Source organism: Lagenorhynchus albirostris, chromosome 15 (assembly GCF_949774975.1).
Source record: "Lagenorhynchus albirostris chromosome 15, mLagAlb1.1, whole genome shotgun sequence".
NCBI classification, from domain to species: domain Eukaryota; kingdom Metazoa; phylum Chordata; class Mammalia; order Artiodactyla; family Delphinidae; genus Lagenorhynchus; species Lagenorhynchus albirostris.
In genome coordinates, this window is record NC_083109.1 from 58,887,500 (window position 1) to 58,906,768 (window position 19,269).

At 46.1% G+C, this 19,269-nt stretch overlaps 1 protein-coding gene across 2 annotated transcripts in view; it reads right to left on the bottom strand.

The window, feature by feature from the left end:
• Positions 1-3,006: 3,006 nt before the first annotated feature.
• Positions 3,007-19,269, bottom strand: part of LITAF (lipopolysaccharide induced TNF factor) — a 111,804-nt gene continuing 95,541 nt past the window's right edge. Inside the window, exons 5-7 of one of the 2 annotated variants that reach the window (XM_060123175.1) lie at positions 10,318-10,542; positions 7,624-7,780; positions 3,007-3,374 (exon numbers count right to left, since the gene is read on the bottom strand). In XM_060123175.1, the coding sequence (XP_059979158.1) occupies positions 3,341-3,374; positions 7,624-7,780; positions 10,318-10,537 (411 nt within the window). In that variant the 5' untranslated portion in view covers positions 10,538-10,542 and the 3' untranslated portion in view covers positions 3,007-3,340. Of the gene's footprint in view, positions 4,603-7,623; positions 7,781-10,317; positions 10,543-19,269 lie in introns of both variants that reach the window. The other variant, XM_060123174.1, reaches the window with a different exon arrangement.

Consider the following 19,269-nt stretch of genomic DNA (forward strand, 5'->3'; position numbering starts at 1 on the left):
ATCAATAATATTCCGAGCCATATCCTTTGAGCTGTTTTGCAGATACTAAATAAAACCCCCACCAGGTGGGTTAACTACATGATGACCAGACTGCAGCCGTCACATAAGCTGCTCCATCTTACACAATCCTGAGAACTGGCCTCATAACAAACCGACCCTGGAATTAAAGATGAACTGTACCTAAAACAACCGTGATGACGCTGATCAGGCCACCGCACGACTAATTTCAAAGGGATTGTCGGAGCTGACTGTGCTGTTCTGCATGTAGCCCCCTCCCCCAACCCAGAAACACCCCCTTAAAAGCTCTTGCCCCCGATTGACAGTGGGGAGTTGGTTCTTTGGGTCATGAGTCCACCTTCTCCCCAGGATTACCAGATTCCTCAATAAAGCTATCTTTACTTTTACCCAACACGTGTCTCTCAGTATTGGATTCTTGAGCAACGAGCAGCCAAAGCTGAGCCCGGTAACACCCCCCCCCAACACATACACAACTATATAAACACAGGTTTCACAAACAATACTGTGCTCTCTGATGACACTGATGTTGGACACACGAGCTACATTGATTTTGCCCATTTGGGAAACCAGGTACAACATCACTGAGACACTGCAGTACTAAGAACAGTATAGGCACTTACATGTATGGCACATCCAAAGGGATATTATCTGAATAATAAAGAAATGAACTACCCAGCCATGAGAAGACATAGAGAACCTTAAATGCGTATTGCTAAGTGAAAGGAGCCAATCTGAAAAGGCTGATTCCTGTATATATGTTTCCAACTCTGCATGATTCCAACTGTATGACATTCTGGGAAAGGCAAAACTATGGAGCCAGTCAGATCAGTGGCTAGGGGCTAGTGGGGAGGGAGGGATGAATAGGCAACACAGATTTTTAGGGCAGTGAAATTATTCTGTATGATGCTATGATGGTGGATACATGTCATTGTACATTTGCCCAAACACACAGAATGAGGCAGTCCAGTGGTTAGGACTCAGGGCTTTCACTGCTGTGGCCCCGGGTTCAATCTCTGATCGTGGAACTAAGATCCCAAAAGCTGAGAGGCATGGCCAAAAAAAATAAATAAAAATAAAGAAACACACACACAGAGAAACGTACAACTCCAGGAGTGAACGCTAACGCCAACTATGGACTTTCGATGGTGATCAGACGTCAATGCAGGTTAATCAATTGTAACAAATGTAGGGGATGCTGATGATGGGGAGGCCGTGCATGTGTGGGGACAGGGGATGTATGAGAACTCTCTACCTTCTGCTCAATTTTGCTATGAAGTTAAAACTGTTCTAAAAAATAATTTAAAAGGGGAAAAAAAAGGTATTTCAACGTGTGAACACTTTCCTAATACTGCAGAGAACAGTCACAAAACAGTTAAACGCACTAGACTGTATACTTGGCCATGAACTTTTTTTTTCCTTCTTTTTTTAAATCTTTCCAAGCCTCAGATTCTTGTTTCTTTAAAATTCTTAAGACAAAAAAAAAAAACAAAAAAACAAAAAAAAAACCCTCCGGGTTTCTCTCTTTCATCGCCCTTGCTGGATCTACTTTCAATTCACTGGTGTGCCCATGAAAAACAGACAACTCATTATAAACATCTGAGTCATAAATGCAGGAGATAACTTTAATAGGATCCAAAATGCAAATCAGAATTCTGTTAGTAAAATTCCAACGTCTACACTTACTCCTAAACAGAGATCTTTGAGCTCAAAATTCAGAGAAGGATTTTAATATCCCAAACACGAGAGGTTTGTTACTGGGGAGAAAACTGAGGCCAAATTGTGTGTGAGTATATGAAGCCACATTTATAAATAGTTCAGGGCCCAATAGAAGTGTTCTCGGTAGCAACTGGGAAGCCAGTTGTCCCAGAGAAAACATTTTCATGGGTAATGTTGTGGTCAGCCAGGAATCAGTCATGTGCTCAAAGTGGCTTAAACAGATGCAAAAACTGAATTCTTTTTGATAACAAGACACAAACCAACACTTGTATGTGTACAAGGCCTAGATGGACTAACAGTGTGTAAGACGTACGGCCATTTTGGGTTTGAAATTGGTAAATATTCTTCTTTGAGGTCCAAGTAGATATAAAATAAAGCTCTCGCATTAATTGAATGTGATTCAGTGTTTGCAACAAACTCCAAAGTCCCCAGCAAACAGGGGAAGAACAAAAGAGCCTTTTAATTTGTAAAAATATATGAATAAGCCCATATTTCAAAGAATAAAATAGAATATCTGACAAACACTTCATGCTCCAGGCATGTGATGTTATTTTTAAAGTTTCCCAGAATATATATATATATATATATATATATATATATATATATATATATATGTATGTTACGGTCCTCGAAATAGGGCTCTTGTTTTGAAGACTCTGCATATGTAATTGATAACAGCTTGAGACCATTTATATGCCACCATCTGAGCAAAACTGCTAAATATGCATGGCCTTCAATTTTGTCAAATGCAAGAAAAACACATGCTCAGGATCGGCTGAGGGGCAATTTCTTAAGACCAGAAGTTAGGGTTTAAATGACAAAGTCGCACCAAGGTGGCATGATTTTCCGGCACCTTCCAAAATGAAGCTTTATCACCAGGTAGGAAAAGAGGATGACATTCATATTCCCGGCGAGTTACAATGCCCTCCTTCTAGCATCTCGCATCTACCCGGATCAATTAACAAAGCATGTTTTGTTCGGAGCGTGAATGAGGACGGCTTTCTTCTGCGCATTTTATTAAAATTTGAAAGCTATGGCTTGCTGCCACTGATGACGCCTATTGGGTTCCAACAGCCTAATGTTCAAATATGACTCGCTAGCTATCCACCCAACTCAACATCGGTCATCTTGACATCAGGGGATATTCAGCAAGTCTGTAGTTTTTATCATGAAGGATTTTCTACCGTTACGGAACAAATAAAGGGTTCTTTGTACCAACGGCTGGAAACACAACATGAGACCTTTCTTCACACCGTAAGAATTGATGAATAGTTCACAGAGTGAACAGAAGACTTTATTTTTGAAAAGCAGATAACACCAAAGTACTATGTAGTATCCATAGTCATTGCAAAAATAATTACTGGAACTTCCGAAACATCAAACGAATAAGCTGAATCAATGGGTTATGACTATAATTTTGAACCAATATACAGATTTTCGATCAAGGCCTAGGCTTGATTTCTACATAATATTATTCACATGCATTCCCTGTGCCTATTTAGTATCAAAATGGGGACTCTTGAAAGTCGAGCCCGGCTTTGTCTTGATTTCAAAGATGACACAGCAGCGCACAGAGAACTGTGGCTTGCTGCTTCAGTCCTAGAAATCATGTCTTCAGATGGTATACAACAAATTGATTTCTGAAAAATAAAATCCAGACTTCAGATGCCTTTGAAACAGTCAGGTCCCCACACTTTTCAGCACCATGATACTCAGACGTGCTCAAGCACGCTTTCCTTCGTCTTTCCACATATCCACCAGGAACCCAAAAGGGGACCCGCTTTAAGAGTTGCATTATGGAGGTCTTTAGGAACAACACTAAACCCAAGTAAAGGCAGTAGACGAAATTATCCGTTACTTTTTCTGTTAAGGAAAAAAAAAAAAAAAAAGTGAGAGTGCATTGGCAAATGGGAAAATGATACCAGTCATACGTATGGTTAGGGAAAACAGTTCTATAAATCCCTCCTTTCAAAATTATGTTCAAAGGTGTTTAAGACCAAAAGGAGGTCACAAAAACTGTTAATACAAACAATTCCTCTACCAAAAAAAAAGCTCTTTGTGGAAAGTGGCTGAGGATCTGGTCCAAAGAAGGCAGATCAGTGAAAAGACCCAGCCTTCTATTCCTAGCCTGCGTTTATGACCTCATGGCTATGCGTCTGATGGGTGTGAATAACCCCTCCCTGTACTTAAAAATGAATTAAGAAATTAAAGTGAATTTGTGTGCTATTTAAAGGCCTGCAGTTACAGAATCTGAGAGCCAAGCCCTTAGACTGTAAGGCAAGATTTTTGTCATCAGAAGTGGAAACAGATGGCTAGGACGGTAGGCACCAAAGGTTGGTTCAGCCGTTCTAGGGCCGGAACAGTTTAAAAACTAAGGCAAGCTGGGGCTTCTCAGTTTGAGACCACCAAGAAAAAGGCCCACTGAGGCCAAAAAATCAGTGGCAAATCACCAGAAGATACTCAGGACAATGGTCACAGCTGGATGGGGTGACTTGGGGTCACAGACGGGGAGGCAGGAAACCCTTGAACCAGCACTCAAGGAGAATGTCTTTGCATGTCCTGTGCACGACACCAAGCAGCAATTTCTGGGGTTTGGAGGTGTGTTATTTTTGCGATATTTTCCCCCCAAGAGAAGACACGAAGGTGGAGACCCTGGAGAGATGAGACCACCAAAATGGAGCCTTCACCAGGGGTGGGGCTGGGTGAGAGTCGGAAAGGCCTTCCTGCAGCACACGGCTCCCTTCAGGTCTGGCTGAGTCCTACAAACGCTTGTAGGTGCCCAGGAGAGCTTTGCAGTTGGGACAGTAGTGGTCCACATCCTGCAGGGCGTCCACACAGAAAGGGATGAAGCAGCAGCCCACGACGCACCTAGAACAAAAAAGACCACACGTGGAGAGCGTTACAGACTGTAGTCGTTTGGATGACAGCCGCCAACAAGATATGTCGGAGTCTTAATCCCCGGAACCTAGAAATGTGACCTTATTTGGAAAAAGGGTCTTTGCAGATGTAATTAAGGATCCCAAGATGGGATCTTCCTGGATTATGAGGGTGGGCTCCTTAAACTCCAAGACAGGGATCCTGATAAGAAGAGAAAAGGACACACAGAAATACAGAGAGGGACAAAGCCCACGTAAAGACAGAGGCAGAGACTGCAGTGATGCACCACGGCCAAAGAACACCCGGACTACCAGAAGCTAGAGAGACAAGGAAGGATTCTGCCCTTAGAGCTTTTGGAAGGAGCGTGGCATCTTGATTTTGAACTTCCGGCTTCTAGAATGGTGAGAGAATAAATTCCTATTGTTTTAAGCCACCAGGTTTGTGGTAATTTGTTATGGCAGCCCTGGGGAACTAAGACCCCAGCCATTGCCAAGGCTGCTCCCACAGACAGACTGCTCTGCGTGTATTATCAAGTCTTGGGACACTTAGGCATCTTTCAAAGTGTTAGATTGGAATCGGTGAATTTCTTTTGTAAAGGGCCACAGAGTATGGATTTCAGGCTACATGGGTCTTGTTCTGTCACTGGAGCATGAAAACAGCCACAGATAATCCGTAAATAAAGGGCGTGACCTGTTTCAATAGAACTTAAAATAGGCTGGATTTGGCCCCGGGGCTGTAGTTTGCTGACTCCTGTCTTGGACTGATCACTTTTCCATACAGACAGCCTGCTTCTCACAGCAACAATCATATAAATTTCCACAAATCACGTCTCTTAACCTACATAATCCATCATCAGCGCACGCAGGCAGGACCTCCATACAGCCTGAGGTGTAAGAAGAAATATATTTGGTCTTTGGTTCTCGGCACAGAGCTCCAAAACCCGTGGAACGTCCTGAGTGACAGGAGTGTCTTCTGTTACTCACAAAGAGCCCCTTTCAATCACACCTGAGTTTATGCTAGTGAGGTGACTAGGGTGGGTCCCTAGACAGGCTTGGGATGGGCTGGTCACCAGAAAGACCAAGTGACTAGAGGGCTGGAACTTTCAACCTCGACTACAGACCTCTGGGGTGGAATGGGGGGATGACGATTGGGTTATAAAAACACTTGAACAGCTAATTTGGAGAGATTCTGGGTTGGTGAATCTGGCATTTGTGTGCCGGAAGGGTGGTGTACCCCAACTCCAAGGGGACAGAAACTCCTGCACTCAGGACCTACCTGGATCTCGCCCTGTTACCTCCTCACCTAGCTGTCCATCGGTCTGTCTCCTGTATGATAAACCTGTAAATGTAAGTAAACTGCCATGCTGAGTTCTGTGAGCCATTCATTCTAGCATATGATCAAACCCGAAGAGGGGATAGCAGGACCCCTGATCGGTCAGAAGTTCAGGGGACCTACGACTTGTGCCTGACATCTGAAGTGGGGGGCAGTCTGTGGGACTGAGCCCTTAAGCTGTGGGGTCTGCAACTCCAGGTAGTGTCAGAGCTGAACTGAAACACTGACATGCAGCTGGTGCTGGAGGCTTGGCCGGTGTCAGAAAACACCCCACAGCCTTACAACCAAAGTTTGCCAAAAAACATAGTTTAAAAAAAAAAAAAAAAAAATCAACATTTTACAGGAAGACACTGATTTATATAAAGCAGAATCAGGAAATATCCTGAAGAGAAGACTATCTCATGAATGGAATTTCCTATTGCCTAAGCTTACCTGAGTTCAAATAAGGGCAGCCAGTGCATTTAGCGATCATCCTATCCTCCCGCCTGACAAGTGCGGGCATGGCTGCAAGAGGCGATGCACACACAGCCACCTACTTTATCCTCAACACCCCCGGAGGTGGGCGTTAGTACAACCCAGTTTACAGATGAGGAAACTGGAGCACAGAGAGGTGAAGTCACTTGCCCAGAGCCACACAGCTGTGAGAGGCAGGATCTGAACACACAGTACTGCATTTAAGGAAGAACGGATAGAAAAAGCTGCCTCAATTTGAAAGCGAGAGGCCAATATTCGATAAGTTTCCATTTTGTCCTTCCCTGATTTCAAAGACAAAAGTTAGTTTTAACAGGAAAGTCCAAAGGACGATGAGTTTTTATGTAATGTTTTCTGTCTCCTTTCTTCCCCTCTGAATGCAAGTCCTCAAGAAAGTTACTTAAGCTCTCAGGGGCTTTGAGCCTCTCTTCAAAATTAGGAAGAGAACCATGATTCCCCCTCCACCTAAGTCATGAGCAGATAATGAGGAAAGAGCCAGGCAAGGGCCTCGGAAAAGAAACCCACAAACACGGTTGCCTTCGAGGAAGCAAACGGAGCACTTATGGTTTTCTGAGTGACTTGCATGGCCAGGAATAAGGAGGATGCCTTTATCTGTTTGGAAAAAAAAAGTTAAATGGTGCTTCCTCAACTTTCTCCCAGAACAGAAAGTATTATCTCTTTCAACATAATACCCTTGGTGCAGACATAAATTTATTTACACATTCTCCTTGTGTAGGCAACAGAAAACTACTGGGGGTCCTAAAAGGATAAGAAATTTTGAAGAGATGACTATAAAATATTTTAATGTACAGATTGTTTAAAGCTTCTCTTAGAGTCAAGCAAACATTATTAATTAGGTCATGAAATTCTACAAAAAGAAATCCCCAAGGGTATCGCTGTACACAGATACAAATGGCTGCTATGCTTGTCCCTACATGCAGGGAGTTGTCTGAGAAGAAAGGATGGCACAGCAGCTTCCAGGCGCTGATATGCTCGAGGGCAGTGGTTCTCAACTGGGCACGATTTCCGGTTATGACAACGGGGGCAGGGGAGCTCCTGGCATCTAGTGGGTAGAGACCAGGGATGCTGCTCAACATCCTACAGGGCACAGGACAGGCCCCCACAACACAGAAGTAGGTGCTGAGGCTGAGAAATCCTACAAGAGAGGAATTCGGGAGAGCCCGGGGTCTGAGTGGACCTCAGACTTACCCCAACAGGCACAGGCTCCCGCAGGAGAGCCAGGTGAGGGCGCCGGCATTATAGGACAGCTGAGTCACGATCATCTTGTTGCAGGAAGGACAACACATCTGGACTGGGCGGTCGAAAAAGGAGATGGGCTGCTGCACGTAGACTGTCTGCACAGCAACTGATGGAAGGAACAGAACAAACCGGCCAATCAGTAAATGAGGAAGACATTCATTAAATGCAAAACAGTAGAGGCAGGATCTCGACAGATATTTGCTCACCCATGTTCAGGAGAGCACTGTTCACAAGAGCCCAGAGGTGGAAGCACCCCAGCGTCCATTCATAAATGAATGGATGAACAAAATGTGGTCCATCCATGCAACGCGTTATTAGTCAGCCTTAAAAAGGAAGGAAATTCTGACACATCTTATAACATGGATGGACCTTAAGGGCATCAGGCTAACTGAAACAAGCCAGTCACAAAAAGACAAATACTGCTGATTCCACAGATAGGAGGCACCTAGAGTAGTTGAATTCATAGAGATAAAAAGTAGAATGGTGGGTGCCAGGGGCTTGGGAGAGAGGAGTGAAGGGGAGTTGCCATTTAATGGGTATAGAGTTTGTTTTGTATAATGTAAGAGATGGAAGGTGGTAATGACTGCCCAAAAATGTGAACGTACTTAATGCCACTGAACTGTACGCTGAGAAATGCTTAAGGTAATCAATCTTACGTTATGTGTTATTTTACCACAATAAAAAAAATTGGGGATGGGTGAGGAGGGAGAAAAATGACAAAAAGGGAAGAAATCAGTGGCAGATTTCCAGAATTACCACTTGAGGGGCTCTGGAAACCTCCACACACGAGATTGGGGAAAGGACTGTGTGTTTCTGGAGCAGATTTGGCCCAGCTCCACCAGGCTTTCAAACTCAACTGTCTCTGGACTCAAGTGCGGAGCTTATTAAGAATGCAGATTCCCTGGTCCTGCCCTCAAGACCGTCTGATTCAGCAAGTCTGGGGCAGGGTCCCCAAACTGCTTTTTAAGCTCTTGAGTGGTTCTACAAAGGTGGTCTGCAGATGGTAATTTCAGAAACAGTGATGTGATGGGTTTTAGCCTCAATTTTCTTCATCCGTAGATTAGTGGTTGCCGGGGGCTGGGGGGATGGAGGGTGACGGGGGTTTCTTTCTGGGGTGACGGAAATGTTCTGGAATTAGTGCTGATGGTTGCACAGCTCTGTGAAGATGCTAAAACCACTGAATCATATACTTTAAAAGAGTGAACTTTATGGTATGGGAATTCTATCTCAATAAAGCTGTTTTTTAAAAAATGGAATAATAAGGGTTGTCGCTAGGATTAAATGGGACAAAGGCAGTAAAGAACCTCACCCCGTGCCTGGTACAGAGTGAATCCTCCATAAACAAGCCTGCATTTCACACGGTCTCCTTAGCAAACTCCAATGCCCAGTAATAAGGCTGGCGTTTACCAAGCCAGGGGATACTGGCCCAGTTCTTTACAAGTAGGGGGACCATACTGATACACGCAGTGGGTATATGAAATCGTGCTAAAAAGAGAAAACTATGTGAAAAACACACGCGGACATCCACAAGCATTAGAAGAGCACCTAGGGTGATGGAAATCACAAAGCCCTCAGAGCTTAGCACATTCTTTTGGTTTTTGGCAAAGTTGTTTAAGCTCGTAGTTCTGTCAAAGTGACTTTTTTCTGTTTTTATGTTATTGAGATGCCATTTCTGTGATCTATGTATTAGGGGACATGAACTGTTACCCAGAGCTAACCAGACAATATTCCCAGAAAGACCTAGAAAGCACCCCCACCCCCTGCAGAAGAGCAGCATCAAAGCATAATTCAGCACTTACACGTAAATTTTAATAAGGGTTATGTGGGGTACAAGAATGAGTTATTTATTGATCAAAGTGTGATCTAAAAGAGTCTGAAGTCGTTATCTTGTCCTCTTCCATCTCAAGGAGTCAAAGTCACTTGAGCACAATGACAACAATGGTTCACATTCATCCAATGATTACTCATGGAACCTTACTTAATCTTAACAGCCGCCGGTTGTAGGTACTTGATGGGCCCCATTTTACAGATGGGGAAACCGAGGCACAAGGAGGCTGGTGAACCCAGGCAGTCTGTCTCGCGGGCCCGCTCTCTGAGCTGCCTGTAATACTGAATCAGCTACATACCTGGGTGCAGACGGGCAGCAGGAAGTACCAAAGGGCAAGGACATGAAGAAGTTGCTGGAGGGCAGGGGAGTCAGTCACCTGCACTAATGTTGGGCTGGGGGTGGGTTTCAGCTCACCCATTCCTCACTCACGGCTGCATCCTCTCCCTCTCCTACTCCAGCCCTGGCCTCGGGGCAGGGGTTCTCCCGCCAAGCCTCAGCAGGAAGGGCAGGAGCCCCCGAAAGCAAACTCCCATTCCCAAATTTCTCTGGGACGGTTCGTTGTGCCTCTGTGATAAGCAGCAGAGGCTCGGTTTACAGTGGACGTGGGAAAGTTCATACACTGTGCTTCATTATGGAAAAAGCAAAGCCTCACTGACAGGGAACCCAAGACTAGATGTGACATTTCAGGACACGGGGGAAAGTTGGACTGACTGGCACTTTGCTTAGACTGTGGGGCACAGTCACTACGGCCACTCTCTGGAGTCCCAGGGCTGAGGGCCAAGGAGAGGTAAGGGGGCCCGGGAGGCCGTACGTACTTGCATTGGCATTGGGGACGGGCACTGGCTGGGTGTAGTACCCAGGCGGATTCATGCCCTTCCCATCTGGGCCCGTCATGAGCCCCGTGGTCGGCCCAGGCATGGGTGCTGGAGGTGTGGGGTAGTAACTGTTAACAGAAACTGTCTCTTCATAGGATGGGGGCGCAGTTGGCACCGAGGAAGGTCCAGCAGCCGCCTGGTAGGATCCTGGAGCAGACATTTTACCTAAAGCAAAACCAGAAGACACCAGATCAGAAATTCAATGGACAGGGGCCTCCCTGGTGGCGCAGTGGTTAAGAATCCACCTGCCAATGCAGGGGACACAGGTTCGAGCCCTGGTCCAGGAAGATCCCACATGCCGCGGAGCAACTAAGCCTGTGTGCCACAACTACTGAGCCTGCGCTCTAGAGCCCGTGCTCCGCAACAAGAGAAGCCACAGCAGTGAGAAGCCTGCGCACCGCAACGAAGAGTAGCCCTGGCTCGCTGCAACTAGAGAAAGCCCGTGTGCAGCAACAAAGACCCAATGCGGCCAAAAATAAATAAATTAATTAATTAAAAAAAAATTCAATTGACATCTCCCCATCTCTCTTTTCCACTCTCAATCCTTTTTTTTTAAACATCTTTATTGGAGTACAATTGCTTTAAAATGTTGTGTTAGTTTCTGCTGTACAACAAAGTGAATCAGCTATACTTATATATATATCCCCATATACTTCCCCACCTTGAGCCTCCCTCCCACCCTCCCTATCCCACCCCTCTAGGCCGTCACAAAGCATCGAGCTGATCTCTCTGTGCTATGCGGCTGCTTCCCACTAGCCATCCATTTTACATTTGGTAATGTATATATGTCAATGCTACTCTCTCACTTAGTCCCAGCTTCCCCTCCCCCTCCTGTGACCTCAAGTCCGTTCTCTACGTCTGCATCTTTATTCCTGACCTGCCAGAAGTTTCATCAGTACTGTTTTTTTAGATTCCATATATGTGCATTAGCATCTGGTATTTGTTTTTCTCTTTCTGATTTACTTCACTCTGTACGACTGACTCTAGGTCCATCCACCTCATTACAAATAACTCAATTTCGTTCCTTTTTATGGCTGAGTAATATTCCATTGTATATATGTGCCACATCTTCTTTACCCATTTATCTGTTGATGGACATTTAGGTTGCTTCCATGTCCTGGCTATTGTAAACAGTGCTGCAATGAACATTGTGGTACATGTATCTTTTTGAATTTCTTTCATTTTCTAACTGACAAACAGACAATTAGGAAATGACCTGTGTCCAGTCTTGTCCAAAAGCCAGAAAGGGAATTAACATCATCCCTTCCAGACCCAAGAATGAGAACCTTAACAAGAGATTCCCTACATAAAGGTAAAAGGTAGGGGGACATCCCTGGCGGTTCAGTGGTTAAGACCTCAAGCTTCCACTAGAGGTTCAATCCCTGATTGGAGAACTAAGATCCCACATGCCGAGTGGAGTGGCCAAAAGAAAACAAAGGATTGCCTTGGGTATTGCTCACCCTTTGCATTTCCATTTTAAAAAAAAAGAAAGAAGGTAGATGATGACAAGAGAAAATTACCCAAATCCCCTGGGCAAACATCCACCAAATGTGAACATAAATTTTTTCACACTTGAAACCATCACCCAACCAAGACCTATCTTTCATAACTAATGTTTTTTCTTTTCTTTTCTTTCCTCCTTTTTTTTTTCAAATTAACCGCTGCAGTTTTTACTAAAAGTGTTTCAAGTGACCAGAAAAGACAAAGGCCTTCAAAAGCCAACCACAAACTATGGCAAATACTAAGCAAAACAAGCCAGAGGCCAAGAAACCCTCCCGGTGAATGCCATGTACCCGAAGTCCAGAAGCAGGAAAAGGAATCTTGGGGGTGTAAGTCAAGAAAACGGTTACTCTTGGGAGGGGAAGGAGAGTCTGGAAGAGGCTGGTGGGTGAGGGTGTCTAGTCATGTTCTCTTCATCTGGGGGTGGTTACACGGGAATGTCCACTTTGTGAAAATTCGAGTTGTACAATTAAGATATGTGCCCTTTTCTGTATATATGTTATAGTTTTTAAAAAGTAAACACACACAGGGACACACAAACCAACCAGTTCTCATTTTGAAAAGTGAGAATCAGAGCAGCCAAGCACATATTTCCTTTTGTGAGGGCAAAGAACCGTTTTTTTTTTCCCTGCAGAACTGATGCCCGCCTAGAATTACATGGCCTGGACCCAGGGCGTGTTCCTGTCTGCGGTCCCATGCTCGGCAGCCCCCGGGCAGCTGGAGAAGGACACAGTGCCGTCCTTTGTCTGCTTCTGTTTTTCCAACGGGGCAGGGCTAACGCTGCATTAGAAGATCCATTCAAACCTGTCTCAGGAGAAACGGAGCACGGAGCTCTGAGGGCAGCGAGCCACAGTCCGGGGGCTTGGCCGGGCCTGTGCTGCTTCCCACGCACCATGCCTCCTCTTCTAGATCCCGTGGGAAGCAGAATCGATTCATTCTGCTGCGGGGAGAAGGGGAGAATCCTTCAAGGACGCTCTGCCTTTCAGCCCAGCCCGAAAGAGGAGATTTCTCTGGGGGAAGAGATGAAAGGGCTTTCAAAGTGGAAAGAGAGGCATGGGAAAACGACCATGCATAAAACATAATCCATAAATAAAGCCAGATAGGTTGGAGCTGGGTTCTAGAAAATTGTGGAAGCCCTATGGAGATGTTTGGATCTCATTCTATAAGCCTGGGGCTGTCCAAGGGAAACTTTCCAGAAGGATGGAAATGGTCTCTATGTGGGCTGTTCAATATGGTCGCCAGCAAACCACACGACACCGCCAAACACTTGAAATGCGTCCGAGGAACTGAATTGTTAAATTATATTTATTTAAATTGAAAATCGAATACAGGGAATTCCCTGACAGTCCAAGTGGTTAGCACTCTGTGCTTTCACCACTGAGGGCCCGGGTTCAATCCCTGGTTGGGGAACTAAGATCCCACAAGGAAAAAAAAAAAGAAAGAAAATCAAATACACAATTCATTTACTGGAACATTTTTATGTAAGTCTGGGACTCCTTGGGTATGTGAATCTACTTTCTCAACAGCAAATTTAAGGAACTCTGAATTGAGATCAAATTTTTTTTTTTTTTTTTTTTTTTTTTTTTGCGGTACGCGGGCCTCTCACTGTTGTGGCCTCTCCCGTTGCGGAGCACAGGCTCCGGACGCGCAGGCTCAGCGGCCATGGCTTACGGGCCCAGCTGCTCCGCGGCATGTGGGATCTTCCTGGACCGGGGCACGAACCCGCGTCCCCTGCATCGGCAGGCGGACTCTCAACCACTGCGCCACCAGGGAAGCCCGAGATCAAATGTTTTTGATAAAATTTTAGCATCCAATTTGGGATATGATGTCAACGTAAAATACACCTTGGATTTCAAAACATTTTAAAAATGTTAATGTGAAACACCTCGTTCATAATTTTTTATATCGACTCTAGATTGAAATGATAATACTTTAGATAGCCAGAGTTAATACGCTGTTCCAGTTCATTTCACTTGTTTCTTTTTACTTTTTAAAATGTGGTTACTAAACAATTTTAAATTGCCTATGTGGCTTGCTTTCTGGTTCTATGGGACAGGAACCATGGGAGGTTACAGAGAAAAGGAGAGGTCCAACCCTAGACAGGGTCGATGAAGCAGAAGGTCTGGAAAGGAAACAAGAAGCAAAGCTCGGAAGGCCCCTGTGTGAGGGTGGAAGGCCCAGGGTTGGGGGGAGTCTACAGTGGGGGGTTGACCCCAGAACATCTTTGTGAAAACAGGCTCAGGGTTTAAAACAGACTGACTGTGAAAAGTGGTTAAGGTATATAACTGTGTCAATTTCCTCTCACCCACAGGAACAGAAATGCAGAAGTAGGAGGGAAGACGGGCCACAAACATCGGCCCCAGGATGCCTCTCTACCAGGCTCACCTCCAACGCTGGCTGCTGTCCCCTCCCGGCTTGCCCCAGACTTCCCCACATCTGTGCACTGCGCTGGAGGAGACTTCAGCTGGGGGAAACACGGCCGCCTCGTGCTCCCGGGTATTTTACATCCGTGCAGAACGTCAAGGACTCACTGTCCCTTCCTGTCTCAGGAAAGGCAGACCCAGAGCTGCCAACACGATTTACTATGAAAACTGAGTCATAAAAAAACCCACAAGAGCAGAAAGCACTATGCGTCCAGAAAGCCTAAAATAGCACAGTTTGCTGTGGCTGCAAACGGAACGCTTCGGGAGGGGAAACAGAAGGTCCTGGGGTGCCCCAAATTCTGCAAATAGTTCGGGTCAAACCATTGCCTCTCTCCTCCAAAAGGGAAGAAACTCAGAGATTGTGAATTGTGCTGCTGAGAGCGAACACACAGGTGTTAGGAAGCTGGGGGGAGGTGGGGTTCTTGCCAAGACATCTAAAGGAAGGAAGGGTCTGAGCTTCTGGTTCTGGAAATTAATGTCTACCCACCCCTGCCCCTGTTTTAATTGACCATCATCATCTTTCTTGTGGTCACATCCTATTTTCTGGAACTTCAGGACACTCTCTCTCGGGAACATTGCTTTTGGATCAAACAGACACATAAACACGCTCATAATTCTGAAAAGAACAAGAGCAACAGTCTAGAATGGTTTAAGGAAAAGAAGGAAGGAAGGAAGAAGGAAGGAAGGAAGGAAGGAAAGGAGGAAGGGAGGGAGGGAGGGAGGGAGGGAGGGAGGGAAAGAAAACATATAACCAGCTGCTTTGAAATCTTTCTAAATAAATTCCACAGCTTGCCTTCCCCCAGGCCCCAGGCCAGGAAATGCCACTTCAGTCAATCCCATTTCTCTCCCTCTCTTTTTTCTTTTCTCTCCCCACCCCCATTTCTTTTTAATTTGGTTTCCCCCAGGGGCAGGAGGCCCACCTAGCCAGCCACTAAGCCACCCTTCCAGAAAGGATTTGCTCAACTGGCCTCCACACTCCCCTCCTCACCCCCACAATGTGAAATTCTTAAGGGCAGACACACATGTGGACACAGACACACAGACACACTCCACTGTCAGCAGAGAACCCTGCATCCCTCCAGAGCCGCCTGTGTGCTGAGGTACTAGCACAATTCCATCTAATACTTGTGACCCATTTTTCTGGGACAAACTGGAAACCACAGGAAAGTGTCTTTTAGTTTAACAAAACAGAAAAGCCACAGTTTTGCCACGTAACAGCACAGCCTTGAGAATCCTTTGGTGGCCCTGGGTGGCTGGGGTGCAGCCTCTGCAGAACCCAGGTTGCCACAGTTACGGGGAGCTTTGTGGGGGGAAATAAAGGAACAAACAAGGGGGTCTCCCTCCTCCCTCCCCAGTTGTTTAACTTTCTTATTAAGCCCCTGAGAGTGGCTTTTCTCGACTGTCTATTGAAAAGGACACATTGAAGGCGATTCTCCACCCACCTTCCACCTGCCCCCGCAGGAATCAAGGAAATGCTAAGGGCTGGAGATTTCAGTTTCCACCATCTCATAATGACTCTAATTAGCTCCTTCCAAATGCAGAGAGAGGCATTCCAAACCCCTTTTTTTAAATATGGAAAATTTGACCAGGGCTGACCTCATGGTCATGTGACCCGTGTAGGCCCACGGGGCCCTACACGCAGAAGGGCCCCCCAAGCTCCGTTGAATGCTGCCGCCATCTTGAAATTCCAAATACTTCTCGAACCAGAGGCCCTGCCTTTCCACGCTGCACTGGGGCCAAATGTTAGGTAGCCAAATCGTGACCATTGGTTACAGAAAAGGAAAAGGAGGCATTTCTGATGCAAGAACAAGGTTGGGCTTCCCTGGTGGCGCAGTGGTTAAGAATCCGCCTTCCAATGCAGGGGACACGGGTTCGATCCCTGGTCCAGGAAGATCCCACATGCCGCGGAGCAACTAAGCCCATGCGCCACAACTACTGAGCCAGCGCTCTAGAGCCCGCGAGCCACAACTACTGAAGCCCGCGTGCCGCAACTACTGAAGCCTGTGCGTCTAGAGCCCGTGCTCCGCAACAAGTGAAGCCACCGCAATGAGAAGCCCGCGCACCACAACAGAGTAGCCCCCGCTCACCGCAACTAGAGAAAGCCCACATGCAGCAACGAAGACCCAACACAGCCAATCAATCAGTAAATAACTGAATAAAAAAGAACCAGGCTTGGACTTGGAAGTTGGCCCATGACCAGCGGCGTGATCCTGGGCCCCACTCTCTCATCCGTAAATATGCCAATTGGAAGTTTGGGGTCCCTAGCTGAAAACACCCCTTGTTCTGAGACAACGATTCGCTGGGTGAAAGATATTCTCTTAAATGGGCAGTGAGGGCTACACGGATATTTATTCCTGGGCAGGCCTATGGGAATGAGTCTGGGAGTAGCTCATTCACTGAACCCAGTATAAAACAGGATTTCCCAATCTTGTTTTCATTACAGCCGCCTCCCTCCCTCCCCTCCTACCCCTGGCCCCCAAGGAAAAAAATTAAATTATATTTAAATTCAATTAATTAACTTGAATATAATTTAATTTCTACCTAACAAGAAAAATTAAATACTAAGAAATAAGATTTTGTTGGGCAGGGTTGAGTTTTGGAGGGCCACACACCACTGTAATATTTCAGATTTTTTTCACCTCTCCCCTCCCCCAAGAACCAATTTTCATTCCCTTGGATCCCCAGTGAGAACTCACTGTTTGGAAAGAGGTAGTTGGGCCCAATGAGTTCTGCCAATCACCCACATTTGTTCATTGAGTATTTCTAAATTATGACTCCTCCTTTCTTGGTGTCATAAACGCAATTGTCCGAACTCAGTTTTTAACCTTTTAGGGACCAAGTCCTAGGATCCCTTACATCTGCATGTTCTTTTCAAGGCATGCCCAGCCCTCTCGCAACGTAATCTCATGAGCCACAAGGGAGGGAGGTGGACAGGGGTAGGTAGGGTGATCAAACGGAGGGACACTTCCTTCTGTTGTACTGGGGCCAAGCAGGGCTGGGCTGGCATCCACTTCCTCCTGCACCCATCACTCCTCTGGGTCTTGAATCTGCTGGGTTCTCACTCTAGGAAGAAAGTAAAGGGTGCTCAGGGGTTCCAAAGACTGTTTACACCTTATTTTGGCATCTCAGAGTCCAGACATCCTGGCCTGATCAGAATCTACTACTCATCTCACAACTGCTACTCCGCACCCCGTCCCAGATTCACAACTGCATTAAGATGAACCGTAACGGGCTCTTAACTTTACCGCAGCGGGCCCTGTAATTCACGCCCTTACACGCATCATCCCATGTCATTCCCACACCACTGAGTCAGAAATTATTGTTATCATCAACCCGATTCACAGATGAAAAAACTGGGGCCCAGAGAGGTTGAGCGGCTTATCCAAATTTACACAGATGGAGTGGTTTGAACCCATGCCCCTCAGACTCTGGAGCTCTTTAGAAATCATCAAAATACCTCCCAGGCTGGGAGATCCAGACACAATCAGCAACTCGTTTTGCACACTTTGCCCCCCCAATGAAACGTGAAAGGAAAAATCAATTCTCAGTGGAAGCAACATATCTGAGCCCAAGGCGACAGGTCACCCCCTTTCTCTCTGCCTTCCTAACACCCGTGAAGATGCATATACACAGACTTTCACACGACACACCCAAGACAAGATTTAAAAAACTACCTGCCCATTATGGACTTCAACTAATTTTGTCATGAGGACTTTGCAGTTCAAAACGATCTACTTCTTTAATGAGAATCAGGGGTCCAGGAGGTCAGTGATCAGCCAGAGTTAGATATCCACAGAGCAATTCCTGCCCATCTGGGGGACACAAGCAATGAAGGGGAGATCTCAGAACTTCTGAGATGCCACATCTGCTTCAAGCAGCAGTGGGAGGCTGGGATATCTCTGCCACCTGCTGCAGCTCCCAGGGAAGAAAAGGCAAAGGCCATGCCAACCGAGTCTCAGAGCAGGCTTTTTAATATCGCTGTTGAAAGACTGTCGCAAAAAGCCCTCAAAATCCTGGAGAGAAGCCACGCCGGTGGGCGCAGTGATCTTCGCGCCTTGAGCTGAGATTAATGAATTGATCCTGAAACCTCGAGACACAGGAAAAAACTCCAAGTCACTTTCAGCAACAGATTTGTTCCTAAAAAAACTCGGCCTAAACAGTCTTAGAATTCCCGGAAACACCCCGGTGGAGCTGCTATTCCGGGCCCTCACACAAGCTCTGGGAGTCGTCGTACTCGGTCTGAGCCTGCACCAGTGTTCACTGGATAACTTGGGGTCCCAGCCTGGCAGCGTTTGCCTGGAATCCTAAATTCAGAGGCGGGGGCTGACTTCCGGGAATCCTAGAGATGGCTGGCCGACCAGCTCGATCACTGATACAGCGGTTCCAAAACATCGCTGGGATGAACCTCGAAAACATGATCCTAAGTGAGAGAAGCCAGGCGCGAAATCATCGTATGATTCCATCCATGTATACGAAATGTCCAGGATAGGTAAATCCAGAGACAGAAAACCAATTAATGGTGCAGGAGCTGGGGGTGGGGAGGGGAGGGTACTGGGAGGAAACAGGTACGGGGTTTCTTTTTAGGGTGATGAAAATGTTCTGGAACTGGATGGAGGTGATGGTTGCAAAACACTATGAATGTACTACTTGCCACTGAACTGTACACTTTCAAATGGTGAATTTTATGTTTGGTGAATGTTACCTTAATAAAAAGAAAAAAAGAAAGAAAGATAAAAGCAATTTGAGTCTCCAAATCCACCACTAGCCTTAGTTCAATGCATTCAGTGGCCCGTTTACCTAAAATTGAGACCACTGGGGTGTTTCTGACACCGGCCAACGTGTCCCCGACGAAGGTGACCTAAGGTCCTGAGTTGCCTGGGATGGAGGGGGTTCCCAGGACACGCTGAACCCCTAACTCCCCACCCTGCCTCTCACTTCACCTCCCACCACAGTTGCAAATTGATGTGTC